Source organism: Monodelphis domestica, chromosome 4 (genome assembly GCF_027887165.1).
Source record: "Monodelphis domestica isolate mMonDom1 chromosome 4, mMonDom1.pri, whole genome shotgun sequence".
NCBI lineage: Eukaryota > Metazoa > Chordata > Mammalia > Didelphimorphia > Didelphidae > Monodelphis > Monodelphis domestica.
Window position 1 is genome coordinate 353942928 of NC_077230.1, and position 27330 is coordinate 353970257.

The 27330-nt window shown below is 37.9% G+C and overlaps 2 protein-coding genes across 2 annotated transcripts; one reads left to right on the forward strand and one right to left on the reverse strand.

The window, feature by feature from the left end:
• The first annotated feature begins 9639 nt into the window (after nt 1-9639).
• On the forward strand, nt 9640-10590 carry LOC100022548 (olfactory receptor 51I2-like). The gene has a single exon (XM_001374322.3). It carries the CDS (start codon nt 9640-9642, stop codon nt 10588-10590), a length of 951 nt encoding a protein of 316 aa, XP_001374359.3.
• Nucleotides 10591-16603: 6013 nt separating this feature from the next.
• Nucleotides 16604-17566, reverse strand: LOC100022580 (olfactory receptor 51I2-like). The gene has a single exon (XM_001374345.4). The coding sequence runs from the start codon at nt 17564-17566 to the stop codon at nt 16604-16606; it is 963 nt and encodes a 320-aa protein (XP_001374382.2).
• Between the last annotated feature and the right edge of the window lie 9764 nt (nt 17567-27330).

Sequence of the window (27330 nt, forward strand, 5' to 3'; positions counted from 1 at the left end):
TAATTGTCACAATAACTCTTGGAATTAGGTGCTATCATTATCCCCATTTTGTAGAAGAAGAAACTGAGGTAGACAAAAGTTAAGTGATACCTCTGTCACATAGCTAGTATCTGAGACTGTATTTAAATTCAGACCTTCTGGACTCTTTTTTTTTTTAGCCCTTACCTTCCATCTTGGAGTCAATACTGTGTATTGGCTCCAAGGCAGAAGAGTGGTAAGGGCTAGGCAATGGGGGTCAAGTGACTTGCCCAGGGTCACACAGCTGGGAAGTATCTGAGGCCAGATTTGAACATAGGACCTCCCGTCTCTAGGGCTAGCTCTCAATCCACTGAGTTACCCAGCTAACCCCCTTCTGGACTCTTAAGTTCAACTCCCTTTTCATTGTGCCACCTAGCTGCCTTAGATGGCGACACTAAGATGGAGAAATTGAGGCCGACAGGCAATGACCTGACCAAGTAGATACTGGAATTTGGTGATAGATCTAGCAAGTAGAATCTGGGTCTCCTAACTTTCAATTTAAGGGTTTTCTACCATCTTATATATATTTTTTTTTTTAAAAACAAAGGTTCTTATCACTTTTTGTCATTTATCTCTCTGTCTCTCTGTCTCTTTCTCTGTCTCTCTCTCTATCACACACACATGCACACAGAGTTTCCTTACTATGAAGAAGGGAGGACTATATAAGGCATTACTTTGGGATGTAGAATAAAAATACTCAGTAATTCCTGATGTTTTAATAGGATCCATACTTTCTAAGGTACTCAGTTTCCCATTGTGTTTTTTTCAGTATGAATTCCTTTTCCCCCCTTTTCCTTTCTTTTGGCAAATACTACATACATGACAGACTTTGCTAGGTTCTGCTAGGCTACATGGAATAATATGATTCAAGTCCTACTCTAAAGGAATGTAGTCCTTACCAAATAATACAAATATAATGGGACTTGTGCCATGATCTAGGTAAAATTAGGTACTATAAGAGCTCAGACACTGAAAAGTCACTTCTATTTGGGGGGAGTAGAGAAATCAGGAAAGGTTTCCCAAATGAGGTGATATTTGAGAGCATACTTGTCTTTTAAATACGTCATTCTTGAGCTTGCTTGAATGGAAATGTTTCAAGAATGAGTAATGTTTTTGAATCAAATCATTTAGAAACTTTTCAGCTATGGAAATCAGGATGCTTGGCAGCTGAACCCCTCTATCAAGCAATTTATTTTTTTCTTAAGAGAGACTTAGAGGTTTCAAATGGAAAAAAAAAAAGATTCTTGGCACAAACATACAAATTCATAAAAGTATATCCTACAAATTGTTCATATAATTTTCTGTAATAAATCTAAAGACACAAGGCACATTTATTTCTTCAAAGAGTATGGAATCAGATGAACTTTTCTTGGTCTAATTGAACCCACTTTTATTCCCAGTTCCTCTCGAAGAGAGAAAGATATGACAGAGACAGAAAAAAAGTAAAGTGAGGAAGAGCAGCCTTGTTCCCTTCACTTCAACCCTAGAGAAGGATTACTCAGAAGACCTTTGTGTCATTAGCCCAAAGTCACTATTTCCAGACTAATCAGGTCAAATACTAGACATTGAGCTTGCCCTTTGCCCAGCCCTCCAAGAGCTGCTAGCAAAAAGACCACTTCTTTATTCTAGAATCTATGCCAAATCTCAGAGCTAGTAGAGATCTATCTACTTTACAGAGGACTAATTAATGGTGAATCAAGTAGTCCCCCTAACCCACAGAATTTACCTCTTTAATATATTATTCAATTAATTCAGCTCTTCAATTAATTTATCACTTCCACCCTTGTTCTACCAGAAGTCATTAGTGGGGATAGGGCAGGTTATGTTCCCACACCCATTCCACATAGCAGGAAGATAATTATTTACTTATAAGTCTCATATTGCCAAGGATGGGTAAGCAGGTATGCTCCTAATGGTGCAATAAGGATCAGAACTTGAAAGGTGGGTGGAAAATAGACAAGTATTTATATTCAATAATTATAAAAATAATAAAAATTGGCATTTATATTCAATAAATTTAATAAACATTTATTGTGTCTCCTATGTGCCAGCACTGAGCTAAATGTTAAGGATACAAATAAGAAAAAAAAAGACAATCCCTGACTTCAGGGAGCTGACCCTCTAATGGGGAAGGAACATACAAAAGGAAGCTAGAAATGGGTGATGGAGGAACTGCTGAGAGGTGTCTATGAAATATGAACCACGCAGAGATGCTGATGAAAAGTGAAGGGTTGGGTGGAAGATTGAGACTCCAGCGCACCATAACGGAAGGCTTTGGAAGGAGGCTTCACCTTCTGGCCCTTCAAAGGAGAGGAAATGGCAAGGCATGAAGTATGGAACACTGAGTAAATCAGCATGATGATGAGATTTCAGGGGATCAGCTGATCCTTGGAGCCTAAACCAAACAGAGCTGCTATTGAGAAATGAATAGGTATATAACCATTTCAATTAATAAAGTACTTTGATATCTATCATTTCATACCATCACAATAGTGCCATGCCCTCAGCCAGGGCAGGAGTTATTATATGTGTCTGATAGATAAGGAAAACCAGTTTCAAATAGGAAAATTAATTTATTCAAGATCATAAAGTGACAACAATTCTCCACGGAATTTGCTAGCAAGAAGATTTGAGCTCAATACAAGAAAAACATTTCCAACAATTATAGTTTTCTCATGGGGAAGTGAGTTCCCTGTCCCTGGAGATATTCAAGTGGTAGGCTAGATGATGGTGTATCAGGGATATTGTAGAAGGATTTTCTCAGATATGAGTTGGACAAGGTTGTCCCTGATACATAATTGGTATTTTATGATTCTATAAGGTAGTCCCAATTCTTAAGGACCTGACAGTTTAATTGGAAAGACATACTATGCCAACAGGAAAAGAATCTCTGTTGGAAGTAAAGTAAGCAAATATAAAATACTATGGAGAGTTTATGAGGCAGACCAAGTGTGACCTTCTTTCACCCTTGTCAGAGATGGGCTCAGGGGTGTCCTGAATTGGGGGCTTTCTGGGGACAGCTGCAGCTATTCATTTTGCTCCCTGCAACCAAAGTCCAACCAAAGTCTTAGAGTTGTGAGTTGGCAGAGCTGAAGAGCCCATCTCTTCCTCCCCAAATTTCCAGTGACCTTGGTGTCATGATGTCTTGTCCGTCACTCTCTGCTAGCTAAGTGGGTCATATATATCAAACATACTAAGTTCCTCAGCAATTTGGTGTGAGTATATGTTACAATGAAAGACAGAGAAATATGAAACAAGTTACAGGTTCTCTATTAAGGACTCATTCAGTGGCTCAGTCCTCAAAATTCCAACCTTATTTCTTCCCTAGAATCAACCCAGCAAGTCATCTTTCTCTGAGTGTAACAACATCTACTGGGTTGACAATAGGTACATCTTGAGTCTCCAGCTCCATTAGAGAAAATAGGCTAAAGGAGATAAACTAACCTTGGACAGATGTAGTAACTTTTCCTCTTCAGAGAAGACCTATAATTTTGATCACATTGTTCCCATGTTTGAGATCAGTTCCTCCACTTTTTGTTACTTCCTCCCTTACAGCATAACTCAAATGCCACCTCTTCCAGAAAGCCTTCTCTGATTTTCTTATTGGATAATGGCCCCTCCATCAAGTCAACTCAAATCAACTAGCATTGAATACGCATCTACTGTGTGTCAGATGCAGAATAGTGTTAAGCACTGTGGTATTTACTATCTCTCTAATGTGTTTAGTATGTAATAATTTGTGTTTGGTTATGTGTTTTGATCTTTTATTGCCCTCTCAAAGTCTCTGCTTGCTAAAGGTCCTACATGCTAATCCCTTCACACAAGGGGATTAATAAAAAAGTAATAAACATTCATTAAAGCCTATTATGTGGGATAGAGGGTGTTCAGGGAAGACTAGTACTCTGGTGAGAAGGTTTGCCAATCCCTTTTTGTCAGGGCTGCTTTCTTCCTTTGGTGTCTATCTGCCACCCAGTTCTCACCTATGACCCCAAGAACCTAGAGCAAGGGTAATGGTCACACCCCAGTAAACCAACTCAACAGGCAGGCTTAATTGGATTAAGGGTAACCAACAGGCCTCAGATCTGTCACTGAGGTAGGGGTTGTCTACCCCAGGCATGTGAAGCCTTCTCCTTATGGAAGGGGTGGATGAGAACAATTGGTTCCAGTGGCCATGAAGGTGGCTGAAGTAGGCACTGTGAACAGCTCAGAGCTTGGCTAGACATTGAAGAAGCCAAGGTCAATCACTGCTTCCCAAGCCATCACCAGTCATCTTGACTTTTGTCTTGCCACTGGACTTCAGTGACTCTAGAAGAGGGTGAGGCTAATGAATTGCATAACTCTGAATCAAGAGATATCACTAGGGATGTCACCACCAAACAATCACAATGTGCCACAAACTGTATTGTGTGGAGAATATAAAACAAGTCACGACAGTCCCTGCTCTCAAGGAGGTCGCAATCTAATGAATAAGACAATATATTAAAAACTGAAAAGTGGGGAAGGCAAAAGGAATGGAGGGCTAATGGCCCAATGTGATGAACTTTTGCAGACAGGTGGGAAATGATGAGATAAATGTCCTTATTACTCTACTTAAATGGTGCAGAATCTTTATGAAGTCAACCCTTTATACTCTTTAATTAGCAGAAGAAAGGGACCTGAGGAATAGGCACTGATAAGTTTCTGGAGACAATGCTCAGTTCCAGGGGTTCAGTCATTCTACATTCTCGTTCTATAGAAGGGAAAAAACCAAAACCCAAGAGATAATTGGTCCAAGGTCACTCAGATAAAAAATATAACTAGGATTTGAACCAAAATCCTGGAGTCTTTATTCTAATCCATGATTATTCCATCAATGATTCCTTTCAATTTCATCTTCAGTCTGGGTCTATTTGATCCTTTCCCCACTGTCTACAAATATGACCAAGATTCCTGTTCTCAAAAGCAAAATAAAGTAAAAACACAAAAAGTCTCTCCCTCTCCTACTCAATCTTCACCCCAAATCCTGTCATTCTTCAAAGATGTCTAGTAGATTAAAGGTTGGCTGTGAATGAAGAGAGTCGTTGTTTGGTTGTTTTTTGGATGTGTTCAACTCTTCATGACCACATTTGGGGTTTGCTTGGCAAAGATACTGGAATGATTTTCCATTTCCTTCTCTAGCTGATTTGACAGATGAGAAAATTGAGACAAACAGGGTTAAGTGATTTGACCAGGGTCATACAACTAGTAAGTATCTGCTGGATTGAACTCAGGTCTTCCCAGCTCCAAAGCCTAGTTTTCTATCCATTGCACCACTTAGCTTCCCCTAAGGAGCCCTTTCCCCCATTTGTTGGCCTCATCCTGATCCTTATGGAACAGAGGACATGCTTCACCTGTTCTCTTTCTCCATCTTCTTCTCTGAAACTGAGTTCTAACTCTGACCTGAAGTTTGGGAAGATGATAATGGGGTCTGGGGATAGGCAAATGTATTACTGCACATGCATATGTGTGTTTAATAATTTATGAGTATGTACTTTTAAGAATATTATATGGATATAGATATGCAAGTGAATCTGTGTGAGTGTGTATAGATGTGTCTATAGATGCATTTGGGGATGTCATCTCTGATTTTCCTTCCTCAAGGGGACTGAGTTTTACATCATTGCATGCTGAGTTAGACACTTCCCCAGAGACACAGGAACCTCAAGCCTCAGAGACCTATCCCTGGGGGGAGTCTCCTTCAGAAACACTATATCAGTGTGTTGCCCCCAGTTTCCCAACCAAGGCTCCCTCAGCAGGCAGCCACTTTAGGCACTGGCCCATAACTTGTCCATCCATCAATCTGCTCTTCTGAAGGGAGGTGAGCATTTGTGTGTCTGCCAGTATCATTGTAGGGATGATACTGTGTCATAACACTATGTAATTTTTATATTTTTGTGTGTTGAAAAGTTCTATATATGTGTATGTCTCTGTGTAAACACATTAGTTGGAGAGAGTGACTAAGAGGAATAGGCCATATAAATGTTATTTATTAGAAAGATGTAATCAATGAGCATTTCCTAGACTTTCTAGGATGGAAGCTTAACATTTTGAGATTCAACCAAGGACATGGTGGCAGAGTAGAAGCAACTGTAGAGGGATGGAAAGATCTCTGGGCTGGGAATTCAGGAGACCAGGGTTTGTAAATGTAAAGGAACCAATCTAGTTCAACCCAGACATAACTTTTTTTAACCCTTTAAAAGCTTCTGCTTAGAATTTAGAGTTGTTACTAATTTCTTGTTCTAATTATGAATAGTGGTAAAGGCTAGACAGTTGGAGTTAAATGATTTGCCCAGGGTTACACAGATACCAGACATAACTCTTTAGACCTGGCTCTGTTACTGATTTCTCTCTCTCCCTCCCTCCCTCCCTCTCTCTCTCTCTCTCTCTCTCTCTCTCTCTCTCTCTCTCTCTCTCTCTCTCTCTCTCTCTCTCTCTCTCTCTCTCTCTCTCTCTCTCTCTCTCTCTCTCTCTCTCTCTCTCTCTCTCTCTCTCTCTCTCTCTTTCTCTCACCTCTTCCTACTCTTTTTTCCCCTCTCCTTTCTTTCTTCTCTCTCTTTTCTTCTTTCTCTCTTCTTGTCTCTCCTTTCTGTCTTTTCTCTCTACCTTCTTTCTCTCTCTTCTCTCCCTCCTTTTCTCTCTCTCCTTTCTCTTCCCAACCCCCCCCCCCATGCATAGACATAGTCCACTACTAGGAAGAAAAGAGATAAATGGACAAGGCAGCAGAGTGTTTACTAGGCAGTGGTTAGCAGAGCATTTTGTTGGGTTCACTGATATGCTTATGAATTCTTAGAAAGGATGGGACAAACAAATATCAAGCTGAAAGGGAATTTAGAAGACATCAAATCCAATTTCTTATTTTACAAATAAGGAAACTAAGGCCTAGAAAAGTGAAGTATCTTGTCTTAGGTCATTTGGTAAATCAGAAAATTTGAATCCAGTACTATTAAATTTAGATCCAGCACAGAATTCTTTGCAGTACAGTGTGAGATCTCTAAAGTCAGCATGCTTATTCTGGGACCTCCTTTGTCTAGTGTAGTTTGCTCTAGGCTCTTTTCCTAACAAAATTGTTCCACTTTAGAGAACCCTCCTTTCCTTGAACATAAGAGGTTCCTAGCTAAGAAATGCTAGATAGTCATAATAGAATCTTTGGGGATGGTCAGTAGAGATAAGGATAGTGACAGAAATTAAGGTCAGTGAATGGAGAGGCAGCCAGGAATGGTGTTCTTCAAACTATGTCTCTGAGTGTTTATGTGTGTGTATGTATGATTATAAATGTGTGTGTGTTTGAGTGTATATATGTATGTATATGTGTATTTTTTTAAACAATCCTCTGCTTTTGAGTTCCCTTTGGATTTATTTTATTTGGATACCTTTTTCTCTTGATTTTGTAGCTATTTTTTAAAAAAATGTAATCATGGTATGTATTATTCTCTTTTCTTTTCATATTTTCATGAATTTTCCTTGTTTTCTTTCTAATATTTTCTTTCTAATAGTCATCACTTCTAATAACAGAATACAAGCCATTGCATTCAAATATCACAATCTAGACAGCTATTTCTGTTCTAAGGGTTTCTTAACCCTTATTATTGGTATAAGATGGCATACCAATAATTATGTCCTTTGTAGACAGGCTGTTGCATCTGACTGTTTGAGAAAATGGATTTGCAGATCAGCATAAGAATTCTGGCTCAGTCAGTTGTATAAAAAAACATTTTTATTATGGTAAAAAGGAAAGTATTGGAAATAAATTCATATGATATATAAGTCCCTAAGCTATAATTTCTTACTTCAACCAACGAAATCTGATCCTTATGGATTGCCTTCTTACCCAACAGAGTTGAAGCTACTCTCTCTCTTCCTATTCTATCTAAATCCCCTAAAAAACTTAATCTAGCTATCCTATCTAAATTATATGCAAGAGAAGTTAGGTCTTTCTCTTTTTGTTGTATAGATGACAAACAGCTTGAATCTCCACAGCCTTCTCCACTTGCCCAGCAAACATGTTGGGCTTGCACCGATGTTCACCAACAAACTCCTTTGCTAGTCAGATCTTGTAGATAAATATTGATGTAAAAACACTGAGATTTTTCAAATCTCGCAGAGCTTCTCTTGGACCTCCTTTTAGGACAGGGTTAGCTCAGAGAATGTAGTGTCGGTTGAGTACTGTCTCCCAAAGCACTCTGGGAAAATTCTCTCTTACCCTTAAGTCCATCTGTGAGTCTATTCAGATATTTTTAAAGAGACCTATCTTATAAATCTATTACGCATTTATTAATAACATACTACTTGCTTTATTTCCTAATGAATTCTTAATTAATTCTTAAATAACAAATATCCTACTATATTTCTCCCATTTGTTGCCTTTGTGTTATTTTCCATTTATTTTGTCATAACAAATAAAGCTTTCATGAATATCATACATACACAGCTTTTTACTCTCTCCCTTAGGGCTTGATCCTAGTAATAAGATCTCTAGTTCAATGAGTAAATGTATGTATGTTTCTATGTATTAGAGTGAATTGGGGGTTAAAGAAAATATAGTTCCCTAATCAAGAAGACCCATACAGCCTATTCTAACTGTATCTACAAACTCCTGGGTGACCAGGACTGCTTCCACACAACAGGACCTCTAGGTGTTAAAAATCCCTTTTCTTCTGTCTTGAAATTGATATTAAGTATTGGTTCCAAGGCAGAAGAATGGTATGGGCTAGGCAATTGGAATTAAGTGACTTGCCCAGAGTCACACACTTAATAAGTAACTGATGCCAGATTTAAACTCAGGATTTCTAGTCTCCAGACTTGGCACTCTATCTTCTCTATCCACTGAGCCACCTAGCCACCCCAAAGTCTATTTCTTATATATGTCCTGTAACATACCTTCCTCCCCATGCCAATTCCAGTGTAGTTAATACCTTCATATTATTCCACCTATAAAAATGAAAAATAATCCCAGGAAGCAATTTATCTGAGCCATAATGACATTTTTTTGTAGAAAGTTGTAAATTACAAAATGTCAGGGTCCAAGCCTGTCCCACCTCTGCCAAAGACCCAGTGCTTATGCCTTAGCTTGTATATATAGTCAAATTATACAGACACCCCCCACTTAAAATGGGAGTGATTTTCTGAACACATCTTTTCAGAATGTATTTTCTATGCTCTAATGATCAATTCTATACATGGGGAAAAAAAACTAAGGTTATCCTTGTAGCTTCAAAGTCAACTGAGATATCATATTATTTAGACCCCCTTCCAGAATGCTGGACACATGCACACAGCACCCTGTGGCAGTGATATCTTACCAAGATATTTTTTTAGAATGTTCTTCCTGATTTTTACTCACAATATGATTTGTTACCGATCCCTATATAGAATTATTCAATTAATTAATAACCGGGGTTATTCCTTATCATTAATTCTACTATGATTACAATTTATTATACTATTGGTCATATAAGAGGGTTACATGCAGAAGTTATACACACAAAATATATGAATAAAACAATGAATATAATAAACTGGTGGTGGTATGTGACTGAATTGACCATAATCTCTACTGGACTCTAAGCTTGGAATGTTCTTTTCAGTGACAGGCAGAATTAACCCATGGGAGTCCTGGCTAATGTCACTCTTTCCCCTTTACCATTTTACCTGACGGGCATCCCAGGGCTAGAAGCACAGCATGGCTGGCTCTCCATTCCCTTCTTTGCCATGTATGTGGTAGCAATCGTGGGCAACACCTTGATTCTGGCAGCGGTGCAAGCAGAGTCCTCTCTACACGAACCGATGTACCTTTTCCTGTCCATGCTGGCCATAACTGAAGTAGGTGTTTCTGTCTCCACATTGCCCACTGTAATGGGCATCCTCTGGTTTGATGCTCGTGAAATAAGCATGGGGGGCTGCCTGGCTCAAATGTTCTTTATCCATACTTTCTCCTGCATGGAATCTGGTGTCCTACTAGCCATGAGTTATGATCGCTATGTTGCCATCTACAACCCACTGCGTTATACAACCATTCTGACTCTGCCTCGAATTGTCGCCATGGGATTGGCCATCACATTGAAGAGTGTGGCATTCATGGCCCCACTGCCATTCCTACTGCAAAGCCTGCCCTTCTGCCATGCCAATGTCCTCTCCCATTCCTACTGCCTCCACTCAGACCTGATTCAGTTACCTTGTGCCGACACCACCATCAACAGCATCCTGGGCTTGTCTATCGTCCTGGCCTCCTTTGGGCTAGACTCATTGCTCATAGTGTTCTCTTATGCCTTAATCCTTTGGACAGTTCTGGGCATTGCCTCCAAGGAGGGGCGACTAAAGGCTCTCAATACCTGTGCCTCACACATCTGTGCTGTACTGCTCTACTATGTGCCGATGATAGGAGTTTCTGTGATGCACAGGGCTGCCAAGCATGCATCGCCCATTGCCCACACACTAATGTCCAGTGCTTACCTATTTGTGCCCCCTGTGCTGAACCCTATCATCTATAGTGTCAAGACCAAACCCATCCGCAAGGGAATACTTTCCCTCTTCTCCAGGAAGAGGATTCTGCCCTAAGGCCCTTTTCTTGGCTAGAATCAGGGACATTAAAAAACTCACTGATCTTGGGTATAGCTCTTTGTCAGGCACTGAAGGGAGCAAAGAGGAAGAAAATGTGCGTGCAGATATAAAAATTGGATCTCATATGTAACCAGGAATCTTTCCCTTATTGGCTTTAAAAGAAAAAGGAAGATAAAGGGAAAGATAACAATGGAAGAAAGCTTCAAGTTTCACAGCAACTCAAGTTCACAGCTAGGTGTCCTTTATTCTTTTTGTTTAATTAATGCTTACTGCTTATTTAGCAAAGGCCTTTTTTCTTTTCTAAACCTTAGTTTATTCCTTGCAATTAGATTAGCGGTGGGCAGAAGCATTGCAGGGTCCCAAGAGTTCTTTTAAAGAGTATCTGGGGGGTTTCTATGGAATGCAGCTTTTGATGAGTGATATGGCAGCCAAGGAAGTGAATGCAATTTAAGACTTCATTGTGAGATGATTAATGTCTAGAAGTAGAGCAGTAATGATATTTTATTTTTCCTAGTGGCACTTCTAGACCTTTTTATATTCAATTGTGGGTGTCACATTTGAGAAAGAGCATTAATAAATAAAGACACTAGTAATGGGTAATCAGGAGGATAAAGGGCTTTGAATTCATGTCATATGTAGATTTGTTGAAGAAACTGGTAATGTTTAGGTTAAATAAGAGAAGATCTGTGGATAGGGAAGGAATGGTAAGTGTTTTCAAATATTTAAAGGCTGTCACATATTCAGCTAGGAACCAAAAGGTGAACTAGGAACAAAGTGTAAACATTGTAAAGAGGCTAGTTTGGCCTTAAGGGAAAGAAAGCTGCTTAGCCATTAGAATGAAATAAAAGTAAAATCAACTTAGCAGACATTGAGGTTCCTTTCATTGCAGATTGTCTAGATGACCATCTATTGATTATCATGTAGAAGAGATTCTTGTTCAGGTTGGACTAGTTGACTAGTTGAACTAGGTGCTCAGGTGCTTGGATTCCAATTCTGATTCTATTATTGATTAATTAGAAACCTGTTCCAATAAGTGTTATACTCTCTAGTATCCAAAGCCTCATCCATACATTTTCCTTCTTCTATAATGCCATCTCTATCCATCTCCCCTCTTGAATGTCACCTATCTTTCATGGGTCATCTGAAATGCTAACTCTTCTAGGAACTTTTATTTGAAAAAAAAGGGAGGGGTTAGTCATCATTTTCTTCCCCATTCAGTGTAAATGTTTCCTTTTGTGGACTTATAATAACACTTTGTTAAAAAGCAGACTATGGTATAATGTAAGAATTCTTAATCTTTTTTTAAATTTTTATTTAATTAATTAATCTAAAATATTTTTCCATGGTTAGATGATTTATATTCTTTCCTTTTCCTCCTCCCTCACCTTCCCATAGCCAACTAGCAATTCAACTGGGTTTCACATGTATCATTGATCAAGACCTATTTCCAGATTATTAATATTTTCAATACAGTGATCATTTAGAGTCTACATTCCCAATCATATCCCCATTGAACCATGTGATCAAGGAAATGTTTTTTCTTCTGTATTTCTACTCCCACAGTTCTTTCTCCAGATGCAGATAGTATTCTTTCTCATAAGTCCCTCAGAATTGTCCTGGATCATTGCATTGCTGCTAGTAGAGAAGTCAATTATGTTCAATTGTGCCACAGTGTATCAGTCTCTGTGTATAATGTTCTCCTGGTTCTGTTCCTCTCACTCTGCATCAATTCCTGGAGGTTGTTCCAGTTCACATGGAATTCCTCCAGTTTATTATTCCTTTGAGCACAATAGAATTCCATCACCAACATATACCACAATTTGTTCAGCCATTCCCCAATTGAAGGGCATCCCCTCATTTTCCAATTTTTGGCCACCACAAAGAGTGCAGCTATGAATATTCTTGTACAGGTCTTTTTCCTGATTATCTCTTTGGGGTACAAACCCAGCAGTGCTATGGCTGGATCAAAGGGCAGACAGTCTTTTATGACCCTTTGGGCATAGTTCCAAATTGCCCTCCAGAATCACTGGATCAATTCACAGCTCCACCAGCAATGAATTAATGTCCCATCTTTGCCACAACCCCTCCAACATCTATTCCTTTCCTTTGTTGTCATATTCGCCAGTCTGTTAGGTGTGAGGTGGTATCTCAGAGTTGTTTTGATTTACATTTCTCTAATTATAAGTGATTTAGAATGCTTGTTCATATAACTTTGATTTTTTTTTTATCTGAAAACTGCCTATTCATATCCCTTGCCCATTTATCAATTGGGGAAAGGTTTGATGTTTTGTACAACTGACTTAGTTCCTCATATGTTTAAGAACTTAGACCTTTGTCATAGGTTTTCGTTATAAAGATTTTTTCAAGAGAATTCTTAATCTTTTGATGTGTAATTAACCTCAGAATATTTTAAAATTCATTAAATAAATAATTGCATAAAGAAAATCAATTATATTAGAATAAAGAATATTTTTCCTATCTATTTTAATAGACCAACTGAAATGTATCCACCAAATCCTAAGAGTCAAGAACCCTTGAATGTGCAAATTGCATTAGACATGAATCTGGAAAGCACTGGGTAAGAATCTTGCCAGGCACAGAACTTCCTGACTCTGTGACCACATACAGATTCCTTAACTTTTCTGAGCCTTGTCTATGAAGTGGGATTACTACAAACTTTGTCAACTACCTGGAAGTTTTGTTGCAACTCTGATGACACATGCTAAGAATCCTGCAAACCTTAAAATACTATCCAAAGATAATGATTATTTTGTATTCCACATGGGCTTCTCATCATTTTTTCTTTATTTTAAGTTCATCCATGTGCTCTCCCTATACTTCTAATTGAGAGCTTCTTGGGATCAATGGCCTGGTCTTGTCTAAACTTTATATTTTCTCATTCTCCATACCTCATTCCACATCAATTACCTGCATCTACCATAGTCCTGTGCATTTAAGAAGCACCTAATAAATGTTAATTACATTGCAATAAATAATAGCCTTTATATAGTGTATTAAGATTTGTAAAGCACTTTACATATGCAATCTCATTTGATCACAACAATCCTGTGAGGTAAGAGCTAGTATTATTCCCATTTTAAAGATGAGGAAACTGAGGCTAAAAGGGGTTAATTGATTTGTCCAGAGTTGCAAAATGTCTATGATAGGATTCAAACTCAAATCTTCCTAATCCAAGACAGAACTCAATAGCCATTGTGCTGTGTAGGAGTCAAATTCCTTGGAGCAGAGGAGAGGATTTTTTCATAAAAATAGAAATGATCAACTTAAGAAAATCTGGCAAACTTCACCTAATGACTACAAATATGGTTTTTTGTTTGTAATGTCAAGTCAGAGAGGCATGAAAACTGATCAAATGAACCAATGTAAATACCATAAAATCAAAATTAAATGACATTGTTCCTTTCTGTTAACAGTTCATGATCTAAATGTTTGTGGAAGAATGTACTTTCAAAGGGATATGTTTAGAGATTTGTTTAGAAGAATCTGTTATATTGAAACAAAATACAGGAATGCTTAATTTTTTTTTCTTTTAAACTAAATGCTGAAAATGTTTACATTTCCAATAGAGGATGAATTCTGATCTGTAAGAAAAAAAAAAGCATGTGTCACAGGTGGGATAAAGACCTGGAGATGGGAAACTACAAGAATAGCATTATTTTCCCTGCTGAGCTACTTCCATTCTCCTCCTCCTCTCCCCTCCAATGAAATAAATGAGAATAAAAAGTCTAAACATACTTTTTGGTTGTTGACTTTAGAACAGGATTAGCTCTACCTATATAATAGGAAATGTTCAAAATGATGGTTGAATTGTGGCTGATCTATCACCTGTTAATTTAAAGGATGATTCAATCAATTGAAAGGTCCCTAGGAAGTCCAATGTTGTGGCTATTACTACCTGGGGAAAGCCACCAATCCAAGATTATTTTTAGTGGTCAGAGCAGCAACTCTTTTCTCCCAGAGCTAGTTAGTATGAATGGATGGGTATGGCATACCTGTATCCTATAGGACAAAGGAGTATGTGTTTTTTGTTTGCCTTCCCATGTCCTCATACAGTGCTTTACATATAGAAGGAACTTATTGATGAAATGCTTGTTTTTTATGTTTTTTTTAATCAAACACATTTTGAGGCATTGATAGATAATGGTTCTTGAGGGGAAAAAAATGACTTCATTTACAGAAGGACCATATTCAGAATAAGCACCCTTGTTATTATGAAGTCACAGACCTTATGATTTGGAAGGAACCTCAAAAGTCATTGGGTTCAACTTACAACTAAGTAAGAATACTCTCTACAACAGAAGTTCTTCTCCTTTTGGCAGTTTGGTGAAACACTATGGATCTTTTCTCAGGGAAACAAATATATATACACACACATGTGTATATATACATATATGTATAATATTTAATACATACAATAAATAAGAATAAAAAGAAACCTGTTTTATTGATATACAGTTATCAATTTTTAAAGCAAGTTCACAGATCCCAGATTTAGAACCCTTGATCTATGAGATATCTACCCTCCCCCAAATGATTCTCAAATCTTTTTTTATCTGAAGATCACCTGGAAAGGGTTCATCTGCTCAATTTGGCTCCCCTCAGTGCAGCTTCTCTGACTTCATTCTTCCCTGGCCACCACTCCCCTGTATGTGTCATCCCCACCTAATAGAACATGAGCTCAAGTTCGAATATCGCCTTTATTTTGTATTTATATCCCTAGCTCATAGGACAGTGCCTAGAACATAGTAAGTACTTGATACTTAAAAAAAAATGCTCTTTTATTCATTCCTTCACTCTATTCTCTCCAATGAAAGGAAACCCTCCCCACTCAATATCTTCAATTCTGTACCCTTTTAATATCAGGAAGTTTTTATTTACATTGAGTTCTAATCTTCCTTTCTGCTACTTTCAGAGTATTAAAATAAGTTTATTTAAAAAATAAAAAATAGCAAATGATCCATTTAACATATTATTCAATTTATCAGTCAAGAGCTTTTTAAAATATCTATTGTGTGCCAAGCACTGTGCTAGATTTTGGGAATATAAAGATAAAAATTAAACTGGTTCTTACATTTCAGGAGCTTAAATTTTGTCAAGGGAAAAAAAACGTACATATATAATTGTCTACAATATATTGGGATTTGCACTAAACCTATGCTTTTATTAATATGGGAAATTGCAGAAGAAGAATTTGAACTTGGGAATTAGAAGTGGCCATCCAATAAAACTCATATGCAAAAAGAATCTTCATGACAATCAAATAATTGCTCAAACTTTGTTAGCATTCTTTCTGAGATCATCAGACTTACATATATACCCAGAGCCCTGAGATTTGTCCAGAGGTTACAAATTGGTAAATGTCTCAGATAAGACTTACATGCATGTTTTCCAAGATCCAAGGCCTGTTTCCACCCACTGTACTCTACGGCCACTCATAAACATATATATTAAATACAAACAAATTTATAATGTATTTGGACTATACATTTCCCCCCTATATAAACTTTATAACACAATGGAATTACCAATACATCTGGCATGTTAATGCTCATTAACATTTTATAACTGGTTTGTAGTTCTTATATCTTTGTTTTATGACAACAATTAATTCCATCCTTAATTCATTTGAATCCAGTCCTTGGTGAAGCCCCTATCTTCACAGTGTTCCTGTGGGACAGTATAAGTTAGCAATTCACTTAATGGCACCATTTTCATGCTACTATTCCTTTCAAAATCAGTTCTTACTGAGAAGAGAAGTGCACTTCGATGAAACATATGAATGAACAGAATTTTGTGCAGTAGTTTGTGATTCAGTGAACCTCACCATAGGAAGCTTGTCTAGACAGATCAGATCACAGAGCCATCACCTAAGTTCTCCTGTCCTCCTAATGGCCCCCTACCCAAATGGTAGATATAGAAACTAGGAGGAGGTAGGCTTCCTACATGCTTCTTTATCAAACCCAGAATCACACCAGGTAGAGAGCTGGTTTTATCCTAGCTCTCTCTGAACAGAACTTGATGCTGAGAAAATCCTGATGATTCTCCAGCGAATCTCTTTGGTTTTGATGGAGTAGATGACAGGATTGAGCATGGGAGGGACAAAGAGGTAGATGACGGACATGACTGTGTTTAGATGTGGAAGGGAATTCTTCCCAAAGCGATGGGCCATGGACACGCCCACCATAGGCACATAAAAAATGAGAACAGCACAAATATGGGACACACACGTGTTGAGTGTCTTAAGTCGCTCTTCCCGGGAGGCAATTGCCAGTACAGAACGAAGGATGAGCACGTAGGAAAGCAGGATGAGGGCAGAGTCCAGACCAAAAGCAGAAATCACAATACAGAGGCCATAGATGCTGTTTGGGGTGCTGTCCCCACAGGGCAGGTGGATGAGATCTGGGTGAAGGCAGTAAGCATGGGACAGGACGTTGGCTCTGCAGAATGGCAGACGCTTCAGGAGGAAGGGAAGTGGGAAAACCATGAAGAAGCTCCGGAGTACGACTGCCAAATTCATTTGGGCAACCCGGGCATCAGTGAGGATGGTAGAATACCGTAGTGGGTTACAGATGGCTACATAGCGGTCAAAGCTCATTGCCAGAAGGATTCCTGACTCTGTCCAGGAGAAGAAATGGATGAAGAACATTTGGGCCATACAGGCCTCAAAGGCAATCTCTCTGGCATGGAAGCAGAAGGTGGCCATCACAGTGGGCAATGTGGACAGTGACACACCAAGGTCATTGACTGACAACACAGCAAGGAAGTAGTACATGGGCTGGTGGAGACTTTCTTCTTCCTTAACAATGAAAAGGATCAGGCAGTTACCCACAATAGAAACAGAATAGAGGGCACCAAATAGTAGGAATATCCATTGCTGAGAATCCTCAAATCCTGTGAAGCCAGTTAGGATGAAAGGGGGTAAACCAGAGTCATTGGTGAGGAAACTTTCCATGTTGGGACTTTTGATCAGATTACACAGCTACAGTTTAAGAAAAGGAAGGAAAGGACATGTTATTGTCAAATACCTCAGTATGATTATCAAGACCTCCCCAATCTTGCCATACATCAAAGTTATCTTTCCTAACTCCCTAATATATGCATGATGCTCCAGTGAAGTGCATTAGTTAAGGTCATATATTCTCAATCCCTTTCATTCATATTATGTGTATAGAATATCCATCCTTTCCTATTGTCCCAATATGACCTTCATTTAGACTTCTCTCAAAGTTTATTTCTTCCAAGAAGCCATCCACTGAAAACTCTTGAGTTAAGATCACACCCCCATTTCCTGTCTATTATCAGGATTAATAGCAATAACAATAATATTTATCATTTTATTAGAATATATCTGTGTATGTATATGTATGTATATAATATAATGTGTATACATACACATGTAATATATGTATACTATATATACATATAATAATATAATGTGTGTGTATGTAATTACATATATGTATACATACATGTATATTAAAAGAACCCACCATTCATAGGTGTCTCTGGTCCAAAAATAGGGGCAGTAATATACTTACATTCTGATGTTCATATGAAAACTCATCAAACATCAATAATAAAACAAGGTGAAACAGAGATGTTAATGTTAGATGTTGAATTTTTACTTGATAGGCAAATCTGAGAATATCTGAGATAGTATTCATGACAGAAAAATGATTATGTTTTATCCAAGACTTACAAAGCACTTTGCTTAAAACTACTCTCCTGGTTTTCTGATTTTTTTCCCTCCATTCTCTAATTCCTACTCAACTTACTCTGAGGGCTATAAATAAATTGAATTGAATGTTATGGAGTAAAAGATAGCAAATTCCATATCTCCACATCATATGTATGTCTTTACTCTCTAATGGCCAAACAACTCAAATCTGCTAGGGGAAGAGGAAAATCTCTATCATGCTACCACCATTTTGCATGTAACTCCTGGTGAAGATGGAGTCTCCCATGTGCCTTTAAGCTTAACCATTTTTAAACAAACTAAAACATGATCATTTTTTAAGTGAAAAACACATAGAAAATATCACCCATGAAAAATAAGGTATATATATCTTTGCTTGAAAGCATCTGAATCTGAGTAAGAGGAGATTAGCAGAAACTGGTGAGGGGTGTGTGGTAGAGCAAAGAAAACTGCCCACATGTATAATATAATATAACTACCATAGTGACATATATATGCATGTATATATGTGTATGTATTTGGGTATGTCTAGAAAAAGTTGATAATTCACAACTGTCTCCTGAGAATATCCAAGAACAGGAGCAGCAACAAGAAATATATATTCCAAATTTCATGCAGAAATTCAGAAAAAAATGTCAGTAATAAAGCAAGGTAAATAGAGATGTTGAATTTTTACTTGATAGTGATGATCTTCATGATGATAAAATGACTATACTTTAATAACAAGGATCAAATTATGCTAGTTTGATCCCATTTTCTAGGAATATTCTTGAATACATTATTTTTTAAATTTTATTTATTTTTAGAATATTTTTCCATATTTACATGATTTATTTTCTTTCCCTTCTCTCTTCCCTCCCTTCTCCCAGAGCCAACAAGCAAACCCACTGAGTTGTACAAATATTGTCACTTGATAACTATTTCCATATTATTCATTTTTGCTATAGAGAGATTTTTTTAAAAGTCTAAACACCAAATCACATACCCATATATACATGTGATAAATGATGACCTAAGTTTTGCTTTTGCATTTCTACTCCCATAGTTCTTTCTCTCAGTGTGGATAGCATTCTTGTATATAAGCCCTTCAGGAGTGTCCTAGCTTCTTGCATTGCTACCAGTAGCAAGGTCTATTACATTGCATTGTTCCACAATGTTTTACTTTCTGTGCACAATGTTCTTCTGGTTCTGCTCATTTCACTTCACATCAGTTCATTGAGGTTCTCCCAGTTCATATGGAAAGCCTCTAGATTATCAATCTTTACAACATAATAGTATTCCATCACCAACAGATAGCACAGTTTGTTTAGCCATTCCCCAATTGAAGGACATCCCCTCATTTTCTCATTTTTTGCCACCACAAAGAGAGTGGCTATTGTAGCAGTCCACCCCTAGCTATGGGCAAGGGGAACAGTTGGTATGTACAGAGAGTCTTAGAAGAGAGCATGCTCAGTCTTGAGCATGCTCAGTATTGCACGTGGCTGGGAAAGCCTCTGACCTTTGACCCCAGCTTCCCCCAGGTTAGGCGGGAACACAGGTTTCTTTGTGCTCACCTGGTTAAGAGAAACCACACCTATACCTTGTCATTAACCAATGATGATCATCCCTATGTACTGTGTATATTTGCATATCAAAGAGATTAAATAGGGCCCAGCCAGCTCCGCCTCTCTCTCTTCTGCTCTTGCTCCCTTCCAGCTCACACTGATGGCTGTCCTTGCAGGAGCCTGGCCTTGGGCCAGGCTCCATCTTTAATCTTTCTCTATCATCTCTCTGACCTGTGTGGTATTAAATCTGGATCTCTGGACTGGTGAAAGCCTTCGGAAGGGTCCTTTGATCAAAACTTGGCTGTGGCTTATTGGTAATTAATAAAGACTCATTTCTGCCACCTCATATCTCTAATTCGACTCCGTCATCCCCCTCATGGTATCAAAAACTTCTATCCTTTCTCTATCTTCCTACCTTAAAGCTTCTCTCTCTCCCCTCTGAGGAAGCTTTAGCTATGGATATTTTGTACAAGCATTTTTCCTTATTATCTCTCTGGGGTACAAACCCAGCAGTGGTATTGCTGGATCAAAGGGTATGCATTCTTAAATGTATTACTAAAGGGAGGGTAAATGAACACAGAAAAAAGGAAACAGTAATCACTGAGAGTCAAAAGGACTTCATAATAAATAGATCTTGTTTAACTAACCTCATTTTCTTTATAAAAAGAATTAATTGGCTGGTGGCTAGGGAAAATGATTGGGATATTATATGCCTACATTTTAATAGCCATTTAAAAAAGTTTCTCATGTATTTTGAGGCAATAATGAGCCAAATTTTAAAATAGCAAATTAATAGAGATAAAAGCAAATGTTTATGCTTATGTTAAAAAAATAAATTTAACAATCTTGGTTAGGTAACAGTTTGTTAAAAACAACAACTAATAACCAAGGATTAATATAATCCAAGATGAATATAAATCAATATTGTAATATAACCCCAAAAGAGCTGGTGTGATGTTTAGGCTCTGTTAAGATAAACAGTGTATAAAACAAGGATGGCAATAGTTCTACATTCTTATCACTATATCTCAAGAATTTTATGAGGATGTGGATCAACTTGTGAAAATAACTTGTTTTATTTAATCTGTAAGGACATAAATGAGAGCAATAAAAAGTGTAAGGGAAAGGGGAAAGATGCATCTAGGTAGATTTTAATTTAATTCAAGAAAAGGCTTTTTTTTGACAATAAAAGTTGCCCAAAATAAAATAAGCTACCCTAAAAAGCATGAAGTATTCTGATTTCTGAATAAAATGGTGTAAGGAACTCTCTCTACTAAGGAAGACCAGCTACTATTGTGAAGTTCAGAATGAACTAGTTGTCTTACACATTGAGAGGTTAAAAGATTTGCCCATATTTGCATGGCCAACATATACCAGAAGCATTTATTAAGTGTCTGCCAGAAGTCAGTCACCATGGTGAGTCCAAAGAATGAAAAAGCAGACAATGATGCAATCCCTACTAGAAAGAAAGTTTCCATTCTATTCCAGAGACGATAGGGACATACAAGGTGTTCTAAAAGTCTTCCTGTAGTTTTAAATTATTTAGACTTATTGGGCTTATTTTGAGCTATTAATGTTTTAAAATAACTCAAAATTTTAGGACTTCTTATGTATAAGTATATATAGAATAAACATGAATATAAATAGCATAAATATATTAATATAAATATATGTAGAATAAACATGAGTGTAAATAGCATAAATAAATATAAAAGAAAAACATGATTTTGGCTTTTATGTAAATGATGGATTGGACACAATAGATCTGAGGCAAGGTTAGCATCTGGGAAACCCTTAGAGATGGGATGAGGGCTTGAACTTTCGGGGTGACAATAGGAATGACAAGGCAGGTTTTGTGGGAGGTATTGCAGAGACAGGTCCAAAGAGAAGTTGGTAACCAATTGGATAATGGGGAAAGTAAAGAAAGCACACCAAAAAAAAAAAGATTAGTAAATTGAAGCCTGGGTAATTGGGAGGAATGCAAAGTAATCAGCAGAAACAATGGGGTCAGGTTTGAGGAGAATTCATAGACATTTTTAGAATTTTGGGTGTTAATGAGTAGGATGGGGGGATAATAGAAGATAAAGTGGACTGCAGACTCTTACATGGTCTTAAATATCACCACATAAGTGGCCTCTGAATCCTGATTCTTGGGAGGAGATTATTCTTCTAAAGAAAGAAATACCCTCCATCAGACCCAGAGCCCTATCCTCCTAGCAAGTCTCCTTTCCTTTGAGATCCAACATAACCCCTAGGTATATATTCCTGAATAGGAGTACATATAGTACATACCTTCCTTGTTGAAGCCTGGAGGACAAATGAAGGGTCTTAGGCAGAAGCAGCACTGACAGACTTCTATGTGGATGATGAAGGTTCCCCGTACAATGAGATTTATAAAAAAAATCACAGGGGAGTCCCCAGGGTCTCTAATGATTATGGATCTCGAAGGCCCTGAGGTTTATTCATTCTACCAGGAATGACTAGAAAGTTAAAAAGAGGGAGGGAGAGAAAAAAGCATTCTGGTTTCTTGGAATCTAATTTGGCAAGGTCAACCTAAGCAAGGTCCCTACCTCTCCAACCTAACTACCAGCCACCCCTGGCCACATTAGCAATAACCATTAGTACAATTGGTACTTGGCTCTGAGCTCTTTCTCTTGCAGAGATAAAACATTGCAACATCCCAAATCTTGTCCTGATTAAAACAAGCTAATGAGACCTTATAAGAGTTAGAAATTCAGTATAAGACTAAGATTTGGGTCCATGGCTAGAGGGTAAAGATCATTTCCAGATAGTGTCCACCAATCAGTCTACGTCCTAGGTTAGGATTTTTAGCAGTGTTAGGACTCAAGGTATAGGGTTTAGAAGGAGGTCTATGGTTGAGGTCAGTGATTAACCAAGGAATGGTTATTATTTAGTGCAGTAGTAGTCAAACCTTTTGGTCATACACCTCTATCAGTAAAAATATGTGGCATGTACCCCCTATATATGTCTATATGTTTACTTTTTACATGTACAGGGCAGCTAGGTGGTGAAGGGAAATACTGAATGTGGAATCAGGAAGAATCATGTTCATGAGTTCAAATCTGGTCTCAGACACTAACTAGCTTTGGGACCCTGGGCAAATTTCTTAACCTTGTTTACCTTAGTACTTCAACTGTAAAATATTCAAATATTAGGGAAGGAAATGGCAAACCAATCCAGTATCTTTGTCAAGAAAGTCCCAAATGGAGTCACAAAGAGTCAGACACTATTGAAACAACTAAACAACTATATATTTATATATATATATACAAATTTAATAATGATTAGTTGCATTATACATCTTATGCAAAAATAGAAATTAAGAAGAATGAAATGAAGTAAAAAATAATTTTTGATCCTGGAGTCAATTGGGAACAATTGTTTTTACTTTTAAAAAAATTAAATTTAAATTTAAGAAATTAGTTTATTGGTTACATTAAAAGTCATTGTTACACATAAAAATCATCTCATCCCCTCCCTCCCCTCCCCATACCATAGAAGATATTATCTGACAAAAATTTGTATATATAAATTATGTCTTTTGTGTTTCTATTTTTCAGTTCTTTCTCTGGAGGTGGGCATTCAGAAGTTATTCTTCAAATATTTATTTATAGCTGTATATAATGTTCTCTTGATTCCACTTATTTCATTCTTCATTAGGAAAACTGAGGCACAGACTCCATGGAACTTAAATCTCTCTTCCTCAAGGGGAAATTACTCTCTAAGGCATTGTGGCAAGCACAGACCTTGCTTGAGACCTCTGTTCACTTTCCCCAAAAAAAGAAGATAAACCAGATGTATGAAGTAACTGTAAGATTTAAAGTCTTCATTAAACAAGACCTATATGTTCATGGGAGCAAATTAGTCTAGTACCAAAAAGCTCAAAGTATAGCTGGCTGGTAGCTATTTTATAATTCTTAGTGAAGGGAGGTGGAAGAGAGGTTGGCTGATCCAGGGAGGGATCTGGGGTTATATGGGTGGAGAGTTCCAAGGATAGGGTAACAGATTCCCAGGTACAAGGAGGAACAAAGACAAATGCTCCTGCCAGACTGGTTTTATAGTGCAGCACTGTGGACAGAAATTTTTCCCAGGAACCTTTGGCTATGGATTGTGTGAGTATATGAACAATGCCATCTGTGACCATGTCACTGGTACCTGCTATTTCAGCCAAGGTTTCAAAGGCATCAGGTGTGACTGAGCTGCCCTCATGATGGAAGAACTGAATCCCTCCACCAAGATTAGCCCAGCACTGGGTTCAGAGACACTCAGTGGGTGATGTCATCAGCATTGTTCTTTTACTCCTGGTCTTTGTGGCCCTCTTGAGTCTGTTTGCTTGACATTGTCAGAAGCAGAAAGAGAAAGGCAATTACATTTCCAGAATATCTTACATATGTAAAGATTAAAATTTAGGGGAAACTGAGGCAAGTAGAAATTAGCTTCTCTCTGCAAGGAGTATTATATTTTTAGAGGTTTATTAAAGGTTAAGGATTAAAGAAAATTACAGAATAAGAAAGCACGTTTCTAGGCCCAGAGGGGCCTAGACACAACCTCATTTACATCATGAAAGACCTGTCTGCTTGCAAGTGGAAACAGGAAAGAAAAGAGAGTCCCAAAAGCCTTTCCAATCAGGTTAAATACCCCATCTCGATCTCAGCCCAGGTGAGAATTCAGTGATCTTACAAAGCATTCTGGGGAAGTGGAGCAAGGACTTCTGGGGATTGAAGTCCTGGATTCAAGTCTCCATTTTTACACATACCAGCCATGAGAATGACCAACACTGACCACAGAGTAGCATCCTTGGTCAGTGCTTTTCCAACCCTAGCAACCACATTCTGGCATGGAGGTGCCTTCCCAAATAGTAATTTGGACAGAAACAGCTCCATTAAGCTCAGTAGCAAAATCCTTGTCAGAGAAGAGTTGGGGTGAACACTTTCCAGTTATGGGATCATGCTAGACTCACATTTCTAGATCAGTACTGTAATAAAATAATAAACTGAAGGAAACTTTTACTTATTGAAATGGAGAAGGTAAACTGAGGAGAAACTTTGTACTTCTTGAGTTAGAGAGAATAAACTGATGGGGAACCTGTTACTTCACAAATAGCTGACTATGTCTAGAGAGACTGCCACACACACCTAAACTGCTGAGGGAACCTGAGACTGCTTATTGGTAATGGAGGACAGAGAAATGCTGCTGGGGGATGTCTCTCTCACACACACACATACACACATACACACACACAGGGATGCTGGTACACAAGGGACTGCCCTGGGAGATCTGCCTATTGATCCCTAATGATGACTGATCTCTTTCCTAACCTCCTTCCTCCCTCACTCCCTCTTCCAACCTTTTTCCTCCTACCACCCTTCTCCTCCCAATTTTCCCTCCCCCCTGAGTGAATTATAAAATACTCTAAGTTTCTTTCTCAGGTAAGGGGTTTATGGGATAACAGGATGGGATAATGAAGGAAAGGGGATGAGGAAGTCCCTAGTCTAACTGAGGTAAAATTGAGAAAATAGTCTAGTCACAAACTGTGTCTCTGAGACAGGGAGATGGAGGACAATGGTTTTTCAAGATCTTCTTTCTTCTTCTTCAGTTATATTTCTCCTTCTTGTCAATTTCAACTGTCCAAAGTCAGAGAACTTCAAGTAACCAAGTCAGCCCCAACAGAGTCCAAAATCCAAGTCAGCTTCTCAAAAGTCTCTCAGCCAAATTCAAACTCCAGAGATCAAATGAGCGTCCCCCAGTCAGAGACTCAGAGACCAAAAACCCCTCTGGTCAACTTCAACTGCTCAGAACCAGAGAACCAGAGACCAAGTTCAAAAGCCCAATTACTCTTCTTAGTGTGGCCAGCCAAAACCTCTAGGGAAAAAATGTATAACTTCCAGTCCCAGACACAGAGACACAAAAAATCCTTCTCAGCTCCAACTGCCCAGAGCCAGAGAGACAAAGTCCAAAAACCAAGTTTATCCTCTCAGAGTGGCCAGCCAAAGCCTCCAGGGAAAAAGTGACTTCAGTCCCTCACACAGAGACACCAAAGCCCCCTCCCCCAGCTCCAACTGCCAACAACCAACCCGGGCCATTCCAATGGAATCCTGGATTTTGCATTTTAGAGCTAGATGCATCTTGGTCCATAAGTCCTGCAAAATCTTCGTTCTTCATATCTCTATCACAATCCCCCCCCCCCTTTTATTACCCAAATAAAACGCAACCAGCATTTTATTTTAATGCTTCTTACCGTATTAATTATAATTCTATCTTAACTCTTTGTTATATGAAATATACTCTTATCCCCCCACCCCCAATAACAAACTCCTAAACTCATCTTAGCTCTTCTATCTATCTAAATACTAAGCTAAGAATGGGTCACAGGAAAATGGTTTAGGTAGGGGAATTACATGAGTATAGTTTTCCATAACACAATAAGTAACATTTTCCAAATTATTACAATTTCAATAACATATTGAACATGCAAATATTCTAATTCTTAATGTCTATAAATTTACTAAGAAATCTTCTATCACTAACAAATGCTAACCTACAATCATAATACAATCTAACTACTATGCTTCAGAACTTCTATGTCTGTATTACTTTAAGCCTTAAACAAATTCAATAGGCTATCACTATGGTTAGTAGTTAGAATGTTAATGAACTTATTCTAAAAGTTAGCTCCTTAGTAACTTAGTAACTTTACATATGTACATCCTTGTAGATTTCTGTGCAAACTCATGCAGAAAAGTCTGTTTGAATTTTCCACAGAAATTTCTCATCAGGGTGTCTTTGTTGTTGTGCATGTTGCATATTTACCCATTCCATGAATTATTTTACTTTGCTATGTAGGATGTGTGTGCAAATGTATATGTGATGTTCACATGTACGACAAATCTTTACATAACCTTCATGGCCAAAAGTTCACAAATTTCACAAAGTTCCAAAGTCCTTCCATGTTCAGTCACTTTGCTTGTAGAAAATTCTCTGGTCCTTGTCTGGTCTGCATATCATTCGCCATTGTCCAGACTTGATTGAAGACTTATGTTCCTCAAATCAGGATCCGCTGCAACAATCAGGAGCCCAGGAACACACGAACAAACCATGAACATGTATGCAAGTCAGGTTTTTTACGTATGGGTGCCAGTATGAATGAAAAGTTACTTTTTCATGGAAGTAAGTTGAAATCTTCATGAGTGCAGAATTTATCGATCTTTCTTCATGCGTGCAGTAAGCATTTGCATTTGTGTACCTCTTCGTGCTTGTGAATTAGCTCAAACTTGTGTTTTCTTCTTGCATGGGTGTATGCATTATGCCTAAGAGTATATTTTTTCAAGACTTTAGATTTCAAGTTTTCTTTTTTCTTCATCAAGGAGGTTTATCTTATGGTTACTGTATATAATTTTTGACTTGTCATTGTATGTATTACTTGGAGATAGTTATTTTTGATTTGTTACTATGTCA